We start from the raw sequence: 20596 nt of genomic DNA, 5'->3' as shown, positions 1-20596 counted from the left end.
CAGGACGTAACAAGTCGATAATTTCGATAGTCGATAAAATTCGATCGGTGTCGATCGAATTCGATACTAATCAATCGACAGATATCGGAAATCGATAAAAGTCGATCACACAATTTCTTGTGATTATCGACTTTGATCGATTTAAATCAATTTTGATCGACTGCGATCGACAAGTATCGGAAATACAAAAAACTGTGGCAAGACTACAGTTGCCGCGCACATACTAATGAAGCAGGATTGGTTATGCCAAGACTTTATTTTACCGTTTTAACACTGTAATTGGAAGCACAAATAAACCTGAAAAAACAAAAAGAAACTACCCTTTTCTTTATTAAACTTTATTGCTATACGGACGGAATAATACACTTCCATATAAAATTTGTTCGAGCTATTACTGGTTTCGATAGTGCTCGATATTTGTCGATAATTGTCAATCAACAAGTTTAATTTGTCGATAAAAGTCGATAATCAGTTGAAAATCTTGTGATTATCGACTTTTATCGACAAATTAAACTTGTCGATTGACGATTATCGACAAATATCGAGCACTATCGACTTATCGACTACGTTTCCGATGATCGACTTTGATCGACTTGTTACGTCCTGAAGAAATGTGGGGCAATGAAGAAAAAGTCATCATTATTTACCATGATTATGGCGTAGTTGATGCCTATCCTTGCTTCTGGCCGCCTCATTCAATCTGCTCGCCATGGCCGAACACAGCAGACAAGAAACTGTTGATGGACTTTCTTAACAAACAAACTGCAGCGTCAAGTTTTTCAGATGATGCCTTTCAAGTGACGCAAGCTGTACTCACACCGCAAACATCAACTGTAGTTCAAAACATGACCAGCACTCTAAAAGATGTGTGTGCCATGAAATGTAACTGCCATGTTACTGGCTGGCTTAAGGCTCTCTGTGGCACTAAGTGTCACAAGTTTAATATAATCATAGCTGACTTTGTAGAGTTTGGAGATTTTATTCCTACTGTCATAAGCTTCAATTATTTTTTCTAAGGTTGAAAAATAACCATCAAAGTTTACAGCCTTTAAAAGCTGACAGCTCTTACAACTGGTAACAGCAAAGAATTTATTAATGAGCAGAGATCAACCATTGTTGCATTCAGAAAATTAGCCAATATTCAACCACAAAATGTAAATACAGAAATAATTTGTGGCCAGTTAAATTTTCTAACGCCACTCAAAACATAAGATCATGTAACTTTGGTGTATTCAGTACTGGTGCTGTAAATGCACTGAAAAATTTGTTGGGCTACACACCAATTGATTAGCACAGTACATGTTGTTTTTGTTATTTTTCCCATAATTTTGTGAGTTATAATAATATATTAATTATTTTGATGTGTGATTTGCCGTCTAATAATAAAGCATTGTTTGCCGACATGTAGTCACTTGAGATGTAGATTGTGACATTTTGACTGCCTACTGGGCAGTGAGGTTGACCAATCACATCTTGCCGCATTGTAACCCAATGGTTAGCTGCGATTGGTGGATTTTAAACCAGTTTACTTTTCAGACTGTTGAGAAAGCTGTTTCCTCATAATCAGCTCTTTTCTCTGTGAATAGAGAGAGAAGCCTTTATTTAAATAGGGTTACTCCGTCAGCTTTACAATAAAAACTGTTATCCTTAGAGGCCCTAGTAAAAAGTAATAAGGTATCTAACATTTTGTTGCTTGTTTTGTTGCTGGGGATATAAGCCAGGGTACCCTCGAAACTACCGGTATGCGGCCTTTAGTTTATGCACCACCAGGAGGTGCAACGAGGATGATGATGATGACCCTCAAAGCTATATTGACACTGCACATACTGCATACATACACCTGGTGGGGGGGGGGGGGACTCCTAATTTTGTAAAATTACATAACCTGATCAAAGATTCTTCAAGGCCTCATAAACAAGGCCCCCTGGTTTTGGCCGAGCCAAATTTAAGGTGGCTCGATCGGATTTTTGAGTGACGATACCTTTCAACTTTAAAGTGGTACTATGATCAAAATTTTACCTTCCCTTTTCTCTTCGGTTTTTCAAAGTACTTACATTAAATAGTAACCTTGCCAAATTTTAAGTTCAAATTCGAATTGGAAGACCACTTATTTCACGCGTAAACTTCGGCTTTGGCTTGCCGCCATTACTAGATTCAAAAATGTCCGAGGACCCAATAGAGATCTGGAACTAGTTGGGGCGAGATGATGCTGACGTCATATGCGCATCAACAAAATGGCTTCTTCGAAGGCTGGAGTGACCGATCTGGAAAAACATTGGTTTTCTTTTTAATCTGTAGTGATGTAGAAGCTGTATCTACTGCGCAAATGTTTTTTAAACATACTTCAAGGCATCTCCAGGTCACTTTTGCACAACATAGTGGCAGAAAACATTTCAAGAGGCGAAATTTCGCGACATCTTAACTCGCCCGAACCACGCAAGATGAATAATAGATCGTCTGATAACTTTGAGGGAAACTTGTACTCTTGGAAATGCTTTATAGATATTTCTCCCTGCAACCATTGTGAGGTTAACTTCTTCAACTATCCAAGGGAAGTGAATAGAATAGAACGCTTCGAATTATCTACAGTGAGTTTACTGTATTCGCTCCTTTTTAGAAGCAAAACATTGGGTGAGTGGCGTAATTTACTTCTGTTGCTCAAGCTCTCGTGTTCTAGAATAGTCATTTTTAAATTTATTGTAAATACTTCATGTCAAAAAGGTAATTTTTGGGCAAATCGGCCTGTATGTTCCTGAATTATATCCTGTATATGTATTGTACAAATAAACTTAAATAAATTCGCACGAGGCGGTACATTATGTGAAAGTACATACAGAGGATGCAAAGCTTAGCAATATCTTTTTACTGATTATATGTACTGAAAATGTTTCCATTGTAGTCCTCTGTATACACTGTAGTCTTAATAAACTCACCAGCACGTCTTCAGTGTTGGTCACTTGTTTATTTCTGCCATGCAATATAAAACACTACAGTAGGACTGTACTTCACTGTGCACTTATAGTATTCATTGACATTTTTTGAGAAGTAATCTCAGGATAGAACAGTGTTAGCCTGTTTCAGAGACATACATGCTATCCGGATTTTACTCAGTATATCTTTATTATATTTAAGTACAACAGGGGGCATGAGCTATAATTATGACCTGTGCCAATCACTCATGCTGTGTGCAACAGAGCACCGTTGAAATCCTAGCTACTCTTTAGGGACCGGTCATTATTTATGTAGAGGGGGGGGAGGGAAAAAAAGAAGGGGGGGTCAAGGCTATTTCAGAGTGGCAAGAGGGGGGGCTAAAATTTTTTATAAAGAAGTTTAGGGGGGATCAGCAGTTTGAGGTGGGTAAAACAGTTAAATAGAAGAGTGCAAACACTATAAGTGAAACAGTGACGCTAAATTGTACAATTTTATGTTATTTCTATTGTTTTCTTTTGTTTAAACTCCACTATTATGTAAAACTTTAGTGATTTGTATTTTACAGAAATACTGTTTGCACTCTAAACTCCATTGTTATCTCAAATTTTAGTTAAATAAAGAATCCAGACCTGTCTGCTTTAACATCTGGTTTGACTGAAATTATTTCTTTTTACAAAATGATTATCACTGCAATAGCCCAAGAAGTAATAAAACATGATATAACAACAAGAAAGAAGACAGTTCTTTTACAACTTTAGGAAAATCATTGGAAAAGAATTATAATTATTTTGCATGGTTATTACATATGTGTTCACCACGAGAGCATAATTTGTAAAAACTATCACTTTTCCAAAGTTAAGGAGTTAATAATTAGGTATGTTTACTATACACATAACTCATCCAAAATTTGCCCTATTGCTGGAAGAGTATCCATAGCAAAGAAGCCTTGGCTGACTAAGTGTTGATCCAGCCTTTGTGCATCAGAACAAGTGTGCAATTAAGCCGGATTGTATGTAACATGCATTTAATAATTACTTAAGGCATATAAAGGGAGATATGAGGTGAGGGGGGGGGGTCATCACGTAAATATTGAATAAAGAAGGGGGGTCACTTGCTACTTACACGGCCTGGAGGGGGGCCTTACAGAAATTTTGATCCTTCCAACATATTTTTCCCTCCCCCCCTCCCATAAATAATGACCGGTCCCTTATTTTAAGTTTGCAATATATTTATTTTTGGCATGCTCTTTTTGTTCATAAGTTGAGAATGTAGTAGCCAACAATAAATCATGTGAACCCCTGAGCTGCTGATCCATCATAATTTCTAACACAAGTACAGTCAAATCTGTACCATAAATAAAAATGTTGTATTGATTGAGGTGAGGTGGCCTAAGTGTAAGTTGTCGGACTCCGGATCAAGCGGTTCAGGTGTGGACTCTTACTGGTGTCATTGTGCTGTGTTCTTGGGCAAGACTACTCTCATGGTGCCTCCTCTCCAAGTGTAGAATGGGAACTTGCAAATTGATGGTGTGACGAGGGCATGCAAGTCTAGTTGCTTGGTGGGCAACTAGACTTGCATGCAGACCTTGCCTTTTTGTAAAAAGAGGGCAATTTTGAGGTCACACAGGACCCTTGCAACCATTATATATGTATTTATTTAAAAAGTATACACGAACTGCGAAGCCGACAACAAATACAGTCAAACCTGTACCATAAATAAAAATGTTGCATAGCAATGGGGTAGTTGTTTTGATTTAGAGGGGTGGTGAATGGTCCTTCAAAAACTGCGGGTCTCCCAAAATTTTAGCCAAATTTCAGGGGTCTCGCCGTCTCGAATTTTTCTTTGACGCCTTTTCGGAGTCTCGATTTCTTTTACAAGGCTAAAAAGGTCTCGGGCTCGCAGAAAAGATATCAGTCCCGCCGTCTCGCAAACGCATTAACCATTCGACACCCCTATTTAGGTGCGGTGACCTAATGGTCAGTGCGCAAGCCCAGACCAGTGTCATAACATATATGTCCTACTTAAACCAAGATATGCTTTGTCCTGATGGGCAAGCAGGCTTGCATGCAGACTTTGCCTTTTTGCATCAAGGGAGCAATTTATTTAGGGTGGTATACGGAGCTGGCTTGTTTACAGTCACGTTAAGTTGACACAAGATTAGTCCCAAAATTGAACTCTCAATTACATACACATACTGCAGATGCACAATGTACTGCCAGTGATATTCTCTAGAAAGAGCCACTGTCATATTGCATATGATACCATAAAAAAAATATTTTCTTGAGTAGATGCCAGACCCCGACTCAATGCAGGCTTCATTTAAATGCCGGTTCAAAACTGGAAACGTTTGATCAAGGTCCCAGTGTTTGTTTGAGGTCTAGGTGTTCCTGTTTATGAACTTAAAACTTTATACCCTTAATATTATTTTACTTGTTCCCATGTTGTGCATATATTGTTTGAGTTATTTTTATCATCAAAAAATCACGGGGCCAAGAGGAAAACAAATGGGTGAAATAAATAAGAAAAACTACTCCTACCCAGTTTTGCTGCTACTTGTGGGACAGTTTCATAACATAATCAGTAAAATAGAGTGAAGGACTCTATACAGCATTCAAATGGTTTTCTTATTTTAAGAAACAGGAATACTGAATGCTGGCTGAAGCTGGATGTCTGAAGTGTTATTACCCATTAAAACACTTAGTTTTAAAAAGGTTTATTACCTGTATTGTTATGTAGTCAAGGAAGGTAAAACTGTATAAAACTCAAGGAACTAAATCCATTGATCACCTGCACCATCTTGTTGACTTTAATTTTTCTGTATAAATTTTACATTATTTCATGTTTATAAAGCTTTTTTCGGAATAAACAGCTGAGATAGATTTTATGCCCATGGCGTGTATGATAGATTACAAGAATGAAAACAACAGTAAAGATCATTTCAATCCTTCGCAAACGGCAATAGCAACCTACATGTAATATATATGCAGAGCTCTCTATTAATTCAAACATTGCAGACATTTTATCCTAACTATTCAATGTCGTTCTCATCATACCATGTATTCAAACGAACGTAGTCCATGAATCGCCGTTCCTCTTCGTTCTTCGAGGCTTCTTCGATTGGACAAGAAGACGGCAGCTTCGTTGTTGGCATGCAGCGCCAAAACCTCATCGATCGAATGAAGTATTGCATACAAACATTGCCCTTTAGACCGACGTCAAACGGCTTTAAATTCTCATTATAAGAAACGATACCGCTAAATTGCAATGTCTCTTCGTTGCGGCTCTCTTGGGTTTCGCCACCGGGCAAACTAGACGAAGAATTTGTCGAAGAAATATCTTTTATAACCCTGTTAATTCTCAGTATATTCTCTCTTAGAACACTCGAAGCTCGAAGCGACGATGCGCATATGACGTCACGGACCAACTCATGCGTAAATCCGCTTTTCAGTACAGTCGCTGGCTCACTTTAGACGTCCGAGTAATGGCGGACGGGTTTTCCACGATTTTCGGCAAGCTATTTCAAGGCTTATATTGCTCGCAACGTTCTAAATTCTAGCGCGCTAGTTAAATATAGACTTATTGAACAAATTGACTTTAGAAAAAGACGAAAAGAAAAACAAAAATTTTGGTCATAGTAGCACTTTAAGCAAATTGTATGCCACGGTTCATAATCCGACTGAAAATCGATCAGTACAGCTGTACTAAAGAAAGATGAAAGTTTCGAATGAGATAAGTTTCATCGAAATCGGAGTAACCATAGCAACATAATGACGTCACCACCCATTTTACACAAGACCGATTTTTACCGAATGGTAATGAAGGTGTAGTGATCATTCTCGAAGTCACGTGTTTATTAATTTCCCTCACTCACTCACTCCATTCTGATATTAAACCGCAATTAATTCATGCATTTAACGGTGAACGTGCTGGCAGAAAGGTTCTTTAAAACGCCATTCAGCGCATGGCAAAACAAATTATTCTCCAACCTCGTTCCCAGGGTCGCTCTTTTTCAGGGAACTGAATTGAATTTTCACAAAACAAATCGAATATGGGTCAGTTACACTTATCCTCTGGTGATAAAAGAGAATAGAATTCGCTCTACGAAGCCTCAGAGCATAGGCTATCAATGACCCATTCACGTAAGAAAACATTCAAATACGTGTTTTAGTAAAGACAACATTTATGCACGTTTATGTTTCGCGTCATGTCATCTTCGTGTCACGTCATCCGTTCTTCGCCTTTTTGAGTCGTGCAGAAAGGCGCATCTTTCTCTCAAATTTTATTCGCTGCTCAAAATAACGCTATACGTACTAACAGAAAAGTAAACATATTCACAAAACAAATTTACTTAATGCTAAAAAGGATCAAAGGTTACACTTAAATGTTTTTGTGATGAAATAGAATTCGCGCTACGAAGCCTGAGAGCACGAAGATCATGACGTAATTCCCATGGAAAAATAAAACATTTACAAGGAAATAAAGTGAGATTGTGTTACATTATTAAACGCTTATTTGAAGAAAAAAACTATGACCCATTCACGCAAGAAAACATTCAAAGGCAAATTAAGTGAGATTGTGACATTACTGATAGCACCTATGAACTACATATAGTTACGCTTAAACTGTTATAAAAAATTATTACGCTCGCCATTTAGTTAACACCACATCCACGGCACGTTTCTGTTTCGTGTCACGTCACCTCGTGTCACGTCATCCGTTTTTCATCTTTTTGAGTCCGGAGCAGATACACGAAGTTCCAAATTTTATCCGCTGCTCAAAGATAACGCTTCTGACAGAAAAGTAAACATATTCACAAAACGGCATATTCTCGGCATATTAGCATATGTTTTGCTAGGGGCCTAGCCAGCCCCCGTCAGCTCCGAGGGTAAATAAATTTTATTGATTGATTGATTGAAAAGGATCAAAGGTAATACACTAACCGGTAAATATTTTGGTTGTGAAAACTGAATAGCACTGACTACGACCCCAGAGAGCACGAGCCATCAATGACGCAACTCACGTGGAAAACTAAAGCAAAGTGAGATTGCTTTACTTATTGGACAGTGAATGGACACTTATTTAGAAAAAAAGCGGAGATCGGCACTTCATTCATCGAATTACCATGAGGTTTTTTATCTTGTAATAGAAGGATAATTTTGAAATAAGTCTTCTGGATCTTGGACTTGACAAAGTTTTCTTGACGTTTGCAAAATTTGAAGAATTTTTATGAGAACGTTTTCGAGAAAATTTTGGATGAAGTTTTCAGGTGCTAAAATACAACAAAAACAAAGCAGTCTTAAAACATTATTGAGAAAACGTTCATAAGGCGCGATCAAGTAACATTTTGGCCTTAACGTTTATTTTGCAACTGGTATGAAGTGTTATTTCGCTCTTTTATCGAAAAAGGGCCTTCGCTTACTAAAATGATCGCAAAATAAAAAGCGCTCGATAGAATTTTTTTTAAACTTGGCAGTCAAAAAGAAGAATAAGTATGTAATGAAATGTCCGATTTTCAAAATAATGGAAACATTTTAAGGCAGTTAATTCAAAGCCTTATCTCAGGTAAACATTGCGCTGTTTTTCACCCTACATCGGATCGCTGCCTCATTATCTGTCTCCATTGTCTCAAGCCGCGTGCATTTATAAATTCCAGTTGATCATGAATCACTAATTATTTATTACTGGAGGTTTTTGCGACAATTCTGCCTTGGCCTTGAACCTGTAGTACGTGATCTCAAAACTGGGAACGTGCTGCAACGAGCTGCAACTGTTATATACCTCCGGAAAAAAATAACAATGATGTCATCGTTGCAGCTCGTTCCCAGGCTTTTGAGATCACGTACTACGTGATATTGCAAGTTACCGACAGTACGCGAGAAAATGGCCAAGGAGTCAAGTGCAGTGAAGTCTATAAGTCTTAGTTTAACATCTCAATATGCACCCTCATGGAAAACGTGGGAAGGAATCCGAGAACTTGTTCAAAACTGGCATGATGGGGTGTTTTCTTCGCTGGAGAAATTGCAGGGTGGATCGAAAGTGGATTTCCTCTGCTGCAAAGAAAATGACTTGCTGTTGTACAGAGCAGTGATAAAAGCCGAGAATCGCGTTTCTTTCGAGAGGAACACGAAAGAAAAAAATAATTTTGATGGTTTGACGAATCAAACACAAAAACGTGATCATCAAACGTTCGATGGTTCTCCTCAAGATGGTCACAGACTGGAACTCGGAAGAATAGTTTATTCCCCAGCCAAAGAAAAGCTTACCCTGATAAACCGTGACACAGAGCTAATGAGGAAGGTGTTGCTTCTTGGTTTTTCAAAGAAAGCCTCCAGCAAGGAAGTGATTGGACAGTTTGGCGAAGGACTTAAAGTTGGCGCCCTAGCTTTAGTCAGGGAAGGTAGAGTGGTTTCCATGGAAACGAGCAAAGATCGCTGGAGGTTTGGATTGTCACATGATGAGGCATTTGATGAGGAGGTGTTGACTGTGTTTGTCGATGACAGGTGGAAGGAAAATGATGATGATGATGATGATGACGATGTTGCCAACCTTGGACAGACAGACACACGTGTATCTGTCTTTCCACTTTATCATAAAGATTGGGAAATGTACCTGAGGCGGTTTCTTTTTCTTTGTCCGCCTTCTGACTATGTCAAGTCACAGGTGGGCACGTTGCTGTTAGGTGAACGTTATAAAGGTCAACTTTTTGTCAAAGGTGTTTGGGTGTCAGACTTGTCCAAGGATGGTCTAGCCTCTGGGGTTGACTTTGTTTATCTCAAGATTGACAGGGATCGAAGAGCTGTCGTTCATCTTAGTGACGTTGACCATCAGATCAGTAGCATGTGGGTTCACGCCATCGAGCAGAGACCAGATCTGATTCCACACTATTACAGACTCTTGGAAGAAAACTGCACCTCAGATGTGCGACATGCCAACTTTTACATCAGTGATAAGTCTGCACTGCTTAAGCTTGTTGCTCAACATTTCTTCACTGTTCATGGATCGATGACATACCCAATACCAAACTGCATTTCGGCAGAGAAGCTAAGTAAAATCAAACAGGAAATTGATCAGAAGTTAGTTTTGTGTAATCAATCTTTAATCGACGTGTTGTACAGGTCTGGATTGGTTGATCCCTTGGATACAATTCTCTCCAGAGCAACGACAAAACAATCAGTAACAGTTCCATTTGCAGACTTGACTCGAGGAGAAATTAATATTCTTCAGCATGTCGAAAAGCTTGTCCAGCTGTGCTATCCAGAGTTTAGTATGGTATCCATGGATATTTCTGAATCTGCAGGACAGGTTGTTCTTCGAAAAGAGTTTGGTCATTACGAGATTCCACGAGCTTTGTTGAGTGGAAAAGCAGATCACTGTTGTGAACAAAAGAATAGCACCAAGTGTTTCTGCAGAGAGGCTTTTATTGTGTCAATGATACTGAACCTTCAATCTGAGCAGTTAGTACAAGGTTAGTTGATGCACTTTTTTCATTTGCTTATAATCAAATCATGTACATTTCCAGCATTCTGAGAATCATTTTAACCCTCACTGCATGATAAGGCAGACCTTTGTGGGCCGTGTGGGTGCAGATGCACCCATGATGCCTGCCATGCCTATGGCCCTGCTTGACAAATAGACATGTACTTGCAAAACCAATTAAAATTGAGACATTTGTTATATAATTGATAGGTGTTTTGGACTCTTTTTTACAATAATCATTCCAACCCCACCATTACCATTCTCAAGTAAATGTAGACATAATTTTTACCCGGGGGGGTACTCAAAAAAGTTTTGTACGGGGAGGCTCCGCCCCGAGCTCTAACCCCTTACCCTTTTATAATTTTTACCACAAGTTCAAAGTTATTTCAGCTTCCTGTTATTTTAAAATGCTTTTTTTTTTCTTTTCTACAGTTGGAACAAGCTCACTTGGCGGCCACAGTGACAGCATTGTCAAGTTAGTGGCATCTTTATCAATGCAGGTTTGCCGGATGAACCAGCCATTTTGCAAAGACTTGCATGGGGAACTGCAATCATCATACATGCTCCTGAATCCATCAGTGCTCAAGCAGAGAGAGGAGATGTTACAAGTAAGTGTCATGGAAAGTGATAAAAAAAAAACCCTGAAAAAACGTATTCTAAGAATAACTTATTGTGGGGAAAGAGGGTTAAAATGACTCTCAGAATTATGCAGGAAATGTGGACCAACAATGTTATTTGTCAACATTTTCCAGGGAAGAATATCCCCAGATCTCCCTAAATCCTTACTCCTCCAGCACTCACACCCACCCATGCAAAATCCTGCCTATGGCCCTGTTTATGGTATTTAATTAATGATTCTCCTAGCTAGTAAAAATGCAGTTAGTTAATACATTAGTTATGTTTCACTTTGATGAATGACTGGTAATAATTGAAGCCTTCAGTCAAAAAAACAAGTATGTGATGTAAACAATTGCAAAATAAGCCAGCTTTCAGTATATAGAATTCAGTGGCGAACCAGACCTTTAGATAAGGGGGAGGCCCGCTCTCGAAAAACCTTTTCTTGACACTTCTGGCCTCTATTTGTTCAAGAAAAAGGGGGCTGCCCCCCGGCCCCTCCCCTAGATCTGCCACTGGAATTAAATGTTAAACTGAAGCAATTTCAGAACAAACAGTATCCACTTCTACTTTTTCAGAGAGAGAAAGATCTTCTGAGTGAAAAACTCCTTGAAAAAGACAGAAGCCATGCACAAGAGCTCTTGAAACTTCAGTCCAAGATTTCTTCACTGGAAAAGGACTTGGGTAGTCAAGAAGTCAAGATTGTTAACATTGAGCAAGAAGTCAGCGCAGCATGGAAGAAAAGGTTTGAAAGTGAAATGGCTAACCTTTCAAGCACAATCACTGATCTCAAAAGAGACAAGATCTTCCACCAGGAAAGGCTAGCTGCAGTAGTAGAGGACCATAAGAACAAACAAAAAGCTCATTCTCGTCAAGTTGGCCTTTTAAACGACAGAAGTGAAATTCTTCGGAAGCGGCTTGCTGGCAAGTTTGAGAAGCTGACTCAGATTGTTTTGGCATCAAAGGAGAGAGAGGACTCTGCAGAGAACTCTGTTGCTGATGTTCTAAAATCAGCCACTAAAGAGATTGAAGAAATGTGGTTTCGAAAGGATAATTGCATAATTTGTACTATTGAAAAACCAAATTGTGTTGTAATTCCTTGTCGCCATCAAATAACTTGTTATCAGTGTACGTCCTTCTTGGTGAAGTGTTCCTACTGCAGAGGGCCTATAAAGGATATGATCGTCACCTATGGTTTATAACAATGTCATAATAAACATATTAGGTCAAATAGTCAAGTCATGTATTCCTGAATACTTCAAAAGTTTCAGTCCAATATTCATTGCTAAATATTGTAAATTGAATTAAGCAATTAGCTGACAGTAAAATTTAAATAAAAACAACTCTGAGGGTCTATTCAACTCTCAAAAGAGCTACAGTATTTAGTCATTCTTGGAGGAGAAATTACTATTATTGTAATAATTTTCCAAACTATGAGAATTTTAATAAATTAATAAAGAATGTTCTGACTTTGACTTGTCACTAAATTGTTCATGAGACACACTTTACCTTATTACTAGCCTTTTACAGGCATTTGGTTATTAAGTGAGCAGTGCTAAGAATGGCGTGTGAAAATAATTAAGTTGTTCTTCCCACTAATCACTACTCTCCAGTAATTAACAGAACACCTGGAGCAGGGATTTAATAAGCTTATAAAGAAAAATTTCACATACTGAGTTCTCTACAGCAATCAACCAGAGCACAAGTGGGGGACACTAATGAAAAAAGGCCAGTGACTAATGAAAGGTTGAAAATGTACCCCATGTGCTGCATATACTGGTAGCTTGTCTGAGCAAAGAAGTGTCTAATGCGTTGTTTTCCAAAATGTCCATACCTCCCCCATGTAAGATTTTTTGGTTTGAGCTCCTACCCTTACCCCTCCACAAATTTCAGTTTAGCTACACACTTTGCCACACCACACCACCTTGAAATTTCCTTCTGAGAGGTAAATATCAATGTTTTTTGGAACCACACAAAAGATATCTGAGATTTGACCCAAAACTTTTTTACAGATATAGCCCCACAGAGATAATCTGCTGTCTCTGAGTCGCTGTTACTTGTGCGTGAAACTTTAAAACTGTGCAATAACACATCAGAGACACTTCTCTGGTGTCTGTATAGCTCAACCTTGTTCCCAAGGTCTCGAAGTTGTGTATAGCTATGAAATTTTCTGGATCCAATCTCAAGAAAATGGGGATGGGAGGGCAGGGGAAAATCAGCCTGCAAAGTGGAGGCATCTTTGTAGTACTATAAAATGCCATTCAGTACCAGTTCTGTGGTCTTTCTGTAGGCCTCTGCCCTGCCACATGACCACAGCTATTTCAATCGTTAAAAGTTATGGTGCTTTTTAAAAATGGACAAGAAAAAAACAACAACAAAGAATTAGCATTGCCCATGCTGCCACCAATGGCGTCAGCACGTATTACTAACAGGAAGATCTTGCATCAATCAGCTCACCTCTAATTTCAGCTTCATGTGGGTGTTAAACTAATTTGCATAACATTGAATTTGGGGGTGGGTATAATAATATATTTCTAGATCCTTCATTGAGAACAAAAAGAAACAAACTAGACTATTAAACAGTTTTAGTTTCCCTTACAATATCTGTACATAATATTTTCTAAAACAGAATAGGGAAAATCATAATTCGCCGTAATTGCGGCAATAGCGATATGGGGAAATTTATAACCACTTTCCCACTACACAATACTTAATTGAGATCAGTTTCGTGGGAATTTGAAATTACTAAAACTAAGTTGCATAACTTAAAATTTGTGATATAATTCATTGTTAAATCTTGATACTTCGAGCAATCTTAGCAGCCTGTTGCGCTTTCATAACTGTGTCGTTTGCTCGGAATCTCTCGACAAGTTCTGTCCCCATAAAATAGCCCTCTTGCCTTGGCCGACCGTGAGTTCCATCAGGGAAGGTAATCATGCCTTCGCCATCAACTCTCCCATTTTGAAACCTTCCTTCAAAGCGCATTCCATCGCTCCGTGTAAAAGCCCCGAAGCCACTGTATTTTCCGTTTTCAAATTCACCCTCATACATAGAGCCGTCCGGAAATCTTGCAACACCATGGCCGTGGCAAAATCCGTTCTGAAATTGTCCAACATACTTCGTTCCATCGACAAGCGATAGATGTCCGATCCCTTGTTTCCTTCCATCATTATTCCATTCTCCATCGTACACGTCGCCGATGGGGTAAGTAAATTTGTGTCTTGCAACAGCTTGAGAGCTCGGGGAAGACATTTTCAGCGGGTTTTCAAAGAGTTTTCTCGGTTTTCGAAGAGTTGTTTCTACAGAGAGTGAAACAAGTTATGCAAACGCAGATGTTTTCTCGAAAGGTTTCCTTTGGCGCCCTGGAGATCGATCACAGCGGAACCTTTGACAGTGAACTAGCTGCGAATAATCGCTCAAAAGGAAGTTGTGCGTAAATCTAATCAAAACTCAAAACAATACAACGAATTTGCATAAACAGAACAGTTATGTTCCAGGCGTTCCTGTAATTTCCCATAATCCTCAGCAAGAACACATCAATCGGTCAGCGGTAACACGTTTTAGCGCTACTTTCCAAACCAAGGAAAATTTCAAAACACCAAAAAGTTGGCAACGACTTCCAAAATTTATTCTTGTCATGCCTCCTGCTGTTTTTAGCAGGTTAGTTCTTGCTGAGTTGATGCGAGTTTTATTCAGTTGCAAAATCGTAATGGCTTCCCATCTCATCTAGTACATGAAATGTAGAGCTGTGGAACTCGAAAGGTCCGAAAGTTGAACGACGTTCGAGGAAGATCTCAAAAATGGGGTTGATTTGGAGCACCGAGCGAGGAAAAATTCACAACAGCTCACAGTTGAATGAAGAAAAAGGGGAACTAACTCAAGACGATAGCGACTCTGACTGTGAGGAGATTTTCTTTGAAGCTGTGGACAACGTGCCATCAAATGGTGATTTGGTTCTTCAAGACCTTGACACTAAAAACAGCTGTGTAAAAGAGTCGTACGAAATTACATGTAATGCTACTTATGAAGAAAGCTCAACAGTCTGTGAACCGGAGCAGAAAATTCCAGAGTCTGCTGTCCATGAAATAACCAGCAATATAAACAATTTTAATGCCGGGACATCAAGGGTATCTTTCATAGCAACCGAAGAATGTAAAGAGAAAGATTTTAAAAGTGAAAAGTGGCTGACAAATTCCTCATGGAAAGTTCCCCCATTACTTAGAGAAGAAGATCAAGTTATGGAATGCAGCACTTTTTCGCTGCCGCTGATCTCGGAGGAAAAAGTGTTTCGGGGAAAGCATGTTAAAAGTATCTCTGATCCACAAATGTTTGAATCAGTAAATTTCTCACATCAGGCAAAACCTGAAATTCCTCGTTCATGTTCATGGCAAGTTGATGTAGACTGTTTTAAACCCAAAAAGAGGAAGAAACCACCAAAAAAGTATCTTAGAGACAAAGAGCATGACTTTCAGGATGATAACGATGACACTAAACATCGAACTGCAGCCTCAAATAAGCAAGATCTGTACAAGGGAAGTTCTTTGACATCCATGGAAACTGTCACTCAAGAAATGATGGCCGGAAGGAAAGTCCTAGACCTCAGAAGATGGTAAATAGTACTTTGTAACATCAGATAGATCTGCCACTAATTTAAAATAGTAGTTAATTGCGGTTTTCAGTGGTATGCGAACTCTGAAATTCAATCCTCAACCAATGGTTTATGCTTTTTGCTGCCGTCAATCATCTTAGCAGACCTCTCAGGAAACAGAACTTCACTTCAGCCGGGTCAAAAGGTCACCTCTGTCAGTTGTGATTGGTAGATTTCGATCCATTTTGTTCCTTTCTGTTTTTCATGGTTTGTTGGCTGTCGCCATAATACTATGATTGAAGGCAGTGAAAAATGCAATCGTTAGTTGGATAGTTTTTGAATTTCAGAGTTCGCATTTCACTAAAAAACTGCAATAATAGGATGCATGGTGGCTTTATGATTAGTGTGTTCAGTGTGTCTGGCCAGGGTCAGTCTCAGGGTTCAAAACCTGGCCAGACACACTGTTTTGTGTATTTGGACAGGGTACTTTACTCTCATGGAGTCTCTTTCCACCCAGATTCATGTACTGGTTAGCATAGTGATGATCAGGACAGCCTGTCAAAATGTTACCAGAGGTAACCTGTCATGGACTGGCATCCCATCCAGAGGGGGACGGGGGAGACCAGAGATAAGTGGAGAAAGACTGGATAATTGGTTTGGTCGTGTTCACAGCCTTGTCAAAATGATTTAAAGTAGCCGGAGATATTTTGATAGTAGATGGCACCGGGGGCAAGAGGCCCCCCATCATGCAGTGGGTCTGGGGACCCAGTGAGCTCCAGCAAGGTACAGGGGCAGCGCCCCTGTTGTGGGTCCAGGGCGCGAAGCCCTCGGGAGCAAAATGGATTTGAGGTTTTTACACTAGTTAGCTTTCTCCAATATCATGCTCAGAACTGACCTACTAGCATTAGGAGTAGCTGGCGCAGTATTCAGAACAGCTGGTGAAATGTGCCGGTTGCCGCCTTTTTTTGACAACCCTGTGTTCAAATCCACAGCTAGGCTAAAACTGTGGGGTGTGACAGGGGGATAGAACCTGGGAATAAAAGGGGATGGGAACTCTGTGGGAGGTGGGAGAGGAGGGGAAGGGGGATTCCCTAGGAAGCATGAACTGGAAGAAGCTGGGAAAAAATTGCAACATTGCATAATATTTTGCAACAGAAATAGCATTACAAGGGGGGTCCACTAAGGAAGGAGTGGGAAGCAGGAAGTTCAGAGCCTCCTCTCCCCCCTCCCCCTCAAAGAAAAATCTTTTTTGACAACCTGTCAGTGCGAGATACTCGTCCTTTGAACAGTTTGTTATTTGCTTTTGATTAATATTAAATTATGATTAATTAATTACTTGTTAATACTTTATGTCAGGTACTGTATGAGCCGGCCTCAATACAAGCATTCTTGTGGAATCTCCTCTCTGGTATCCTGCTGGAATTTCCTGTTTAGCTCCCTTGGTGCAGGCAGGTACAGTGTAGTAGAACAAAGAAAAACACTTCCTCAAGTGTTGGATGTATCTTCTCAATAGAAACAAACTCTTCAGAGAACAGATTTCCAAACCTCCATCACGGTTCTGATTTTCTTTGTTTTAACTGGATGAATTTTTAATGAGTTTGAGAACTGTAGTTCCAAATTAGTTAGAATGACATGACTAATGTTACTAATGTACCAAATATTGTGATATCTTACTGTTGATCAGACAAAGTCATGTGACTTTATTAGTCATGTCATTCTCAACCCTTAACCCCCCCCCCCCCCCAAAAAAAAAAAAAAAAAAAATGTCAGTGACTGATCAAAGACTTTGTCTACTACGCCATGGGTTTCTGTTGTACATTACAGTGCTATTATAGTTTAATGTTGCCATAATTTTAAACAAAAGAACATAATTATTAATAACATGAATTATTGTTAAAGTAATGATTTCCCACAGTATCATACAGAATACCGGTACCTGTTCTAACATACTAACTGACTGTACAATTTTTTTAATCATAAAAACTAAAATTATTGTCAGTATCTGACTAGTAACTAAACTGAGAGTCCTTTTGTTGTATTATAGTAAGCAACCCCTGACTCAAGAGGAAGCATTAAGCATACTGGGTTTTAAACCGCCATTTGCAGAAATAAGGTTTGGACCATTCACTGGAAATGCCACTTTAATGAGGTAAGACAAAATCATTTTCATTTCCACAGGCATACAATGCATGCAAAATGCTTTGTTGCTATTAATACCAAATCTGCAGACATTACATTCCCATAATGTTAGCTAATAATTATAATTAATGCTACTAAATAATAAAGAAAAAGAAAGAGCAGAAAAAGAAAAAGGTCAGTAAAACTATCTGTTGTGTAAGTAATGTTAACACACCTCCAAGTTAAGACCATTTTTTTAGTCACTATGGCGACTAAAATTTTGGAGCTGGCGACTAAATTTGCCTCGAAGTCGCCAGCCTGGCGACTAAAATTGAGAAGAAGGATTGAAAGTGTGAGCTATATTTAGCGACTAAAATTTTTCATTGGTGACCAAATTGAGCAGTCAGTGGCCACTAAGGAAAAAATAAACTTGGAGGGTTGGTAAACAATTTTTCCAGTAATCAACATTGAAATTCTATTTTAGATGGTTCAGGCAGCTCTGTGAGTATTTTGGAGTTCATGGTGAGGCATACTTTTTGTACAAACCCAAAGGAAAGAGTCGTACTATTGGCCTGAGTGGTGAGGAAGCTTTACGTCAGTTAAAGAAGGGTCTGCATAATCCCCAGATGGCTTTCATCTACCACTGCTACAATCACTACTTTTGTCCTATTGGTTATGATGACTCACCTGTCAAGGCTGTTGATGCATACAGGTTAAGACAATAATTATAATTTCTGACTTACTGTTTAACTTGGTTTCTTCAATGTTAGAGGTTAATTGTTTATGCCTGACGGCTCATTGATGTTGTTTCTTACTGGACTTGTCCAGTATAAAGCATGGAGTAACTCAGGCTAACAGTCTGGAAAGACAAAAAACTCGTATCTACAAACAAATGTGTCTTTAAACTAACATTCTCAAGGCTCCAGGCTCTGCACAGCAAAAAGCTTAGGGCTCCTGGACCCCCTGTCCCCCCCCCCCCCCCCATTTGGGACCCTTACAAATACTTGTCTTGTGGATAAACTTGCAGTACACTAGCATAGACTTCAGATGTTCATGCCATGGAAATTGTACGAGCCACTAACTACTCAAGAGCAGGCTCTTACCGTTGGTATTTCTGAATAATGTAACACAACTGACCATTTGCATGTTATCATAGGGTGCAGTTATATGAAGATGAGGTTGAAACTTGGATTCTGATTGGAGACCCAAGTTGTAAATACCCAAGCATTCACTGTAAAAGGTAAAAAAACTGTACCAATTTCTACTTTCCTTGTTAGTTTGTCCTCTTGTTTGTCCATCAAGAGATGCAGAGGCCAAGTGGTTAGTGTTCTTAACTTCAGACTCTCACAGATTGCCTCACTCCACCCAGGCGTATAAATGGGTACCAGCAAACTAATGCAGGGAGGGTAACCCTGTGATGAACCAGCATCCAATTCAGGGGGAATAGAAATACTCCTGGTCACTATAGTGTTACAGAAATCAGGATAAGGTTTAGAGGACTATGGACCACTTGGCTTGATGGTTTTAACAGTACACTGTAATCAACTACTGCAGTTAACTGTAAAACTTTTTTCTTTTAGGTGGACAGACATTGAAACAGATTTAAACAACGAGGCCCCTTTGTACCTTAACATTCGTCAACTTCACAAAGGAATTCAACAGAAAAATGTGAAAAAGACAGGTGGAAATCTTCATTGTATCATGGCATTCCAAAAAAGCACCTGGCAACACTACAATAAAATTACACCACCAACATCAAGTAAAAGAATGCCTCAAGTAGAAGAAGATGAAATAGATGATCGCAATTCAAGTGACTCGAGTGATTCTTAATTCTTCTTAATTATTGTTAAAACAATAATTAAGAAGAATTAAAATTAAAATTGCTTTCATGATACCTGGAATCCATTCTATAAACTGAGTGATTAAATTATTTGTAAAAAACAAATAGTGCACAATCGTTATATATGATTGTACTCATTTAGTGAGTGAGACCATTAAACATTATGTATAGTCTGACTGTGCTATCTTGAAGTCTCAATCAAAATGAAAAACAGTTTAAGATGATGGGGGTTTCAAATTAACTTGGTTGGCATATTTTTCCAAGTCAAGAAATTGATACAGTCCGTAACAATGGCTAATTTTTGTGTCTTTGGGCACGCAATTCCACATTAGAGGTGTAAAGATCAAGATTTTTCAAAAGATATTTCAGATGAGATAATTACCTGTGCTGCAATGTAGACATGTTATAAAAAAAAAATTTTACTTTGTCTGTGACAACAGTGTTTTTAGAGGGGTCCCTAAAGTACGGTTTACCTTCTTACTGTGATGCACACATTTTTAACTTACAAAAGTCATACAAGTTTTTAAAATGTTTATGAATACAAACAATTACATTAGGAAAATTCCCTCATAAATGTTGAGTTACCTAAATCACATCTTTAGACCTACTCTGTAGATATACTACTGTCAATTCAAAGTTCAAAATAATACAGTACAACTGTAACAAATGGCTCTACATAGTTTATTTACTCCTATATAAACTATAGTGTACATAATCTCAAGTACAATATGGATGTAGCAACTTAACCCCCACAGTTTAGAATAGCAGGGTGAGTTAACCCTATTCAGATCGGGCTTTCTGTAAATAGTGTGTAATATTGTTTAATTGTTGTAAATAATAAAAAATCTGAATCTGAATCTAAAAATCTGAAATCTGGGGGGGGGGAGGGGGGAAATTTCTACCCCCACTCCATAACCTCCAGAATATTTAAGCAGTCACAAATGACAATGAAACTTAGAGGATATAATTAGTATGTCCAAAATCTATCTTTTGATGTACGACACAATGGACAATTACATCATGCTGTC

General features: G+C 38.8%; 3 protein-coding genes across 3 annotated transcripts; 2 read left to right on the top strand and 1 right to left on the bottom strand.

Moving 5' to 3' along the window:
- Positions 1 to 8791: 8791 nt before the first annotated feature.
- On the top strand, positions 8792 to 12497 carry LOC144662177 (uncharacterized). The gene is made up of 3 exons (XM_078522932.1): positions 8792 to 10396; positions 10840 to 11015; positions 11601 to 12497. The coding sequence occupies exons 1-3, from the start codon at positions 8812 to 8814 to the stop codon at positions 12222 to 12224; spliced, it is 2385 nt and encodes a 794-aa protein (XP_078379058.1). The 5' UTR covers positions 8792 to 8811; the 3' UTR covers positions 12225 to 12497.
- Positions 12498 to 13123: 626 nt separating this feature from the next.
- Positions 13124 to 14491, bottom strand: LOC144662178 (MORN repeat-containing protein 4 homolog). Its single transcript, XM_078522934.1, has one exon. The coding sequence runs from the start codon at positions 14272 to 14274 to the stop codon at positions 13813 to 13815; it is 462 nt and encodes a 153-aa protein (XP_078379060.1). The 5' UTR covers positions 14275 to 14491; the 3' UTR covers positions 13124 to 13812.
- Positions 14492 to 14620: 129 nt separating this feature from the next.
- On the top strand, positions 14621 to 20223 carry LOC144662119 (uncharacterized). The gene is made up of 6 exons (XM_078522860.1): positions 14621 to 15631; positions 16967 to 17062; positions 17655 to 17759; positions 18213 to 18440; positions 18885 to 18968; positions 19309 to 20223. The coding sequence occupies exons 1-6, from the start codon at positions 14823 to 14825 to the stop codon at positions 19556 to 19558; spliced, it is 1572 nt and encodes a 523-aa protein (XP_078378986.1). The 5' UTR covers positions 14621 to 14822; the 3' UTR covers positions 19559 to 20223.
- The last annotated feature ends 373 nt before the right edge of the window (positions 20224 to 20596 follow it).

Source organism: Oculina patagonica, chromosome 8 (genome assembly GCF_052425735.1).
Source record: "Oculina patagonica isolate OP01 chromosome 8, crgOcupat, whole genome shotgun sequence".
Lineage (NCBI taxonomy): Eukaryota > Metazoa > Cnidaria > Anthozoa > Scleractinia > Oculinidae > Oculina > Oculina patagonica.
This window is presented reverse-complemented; position numbering and strand designations above follow the sequence as displayed.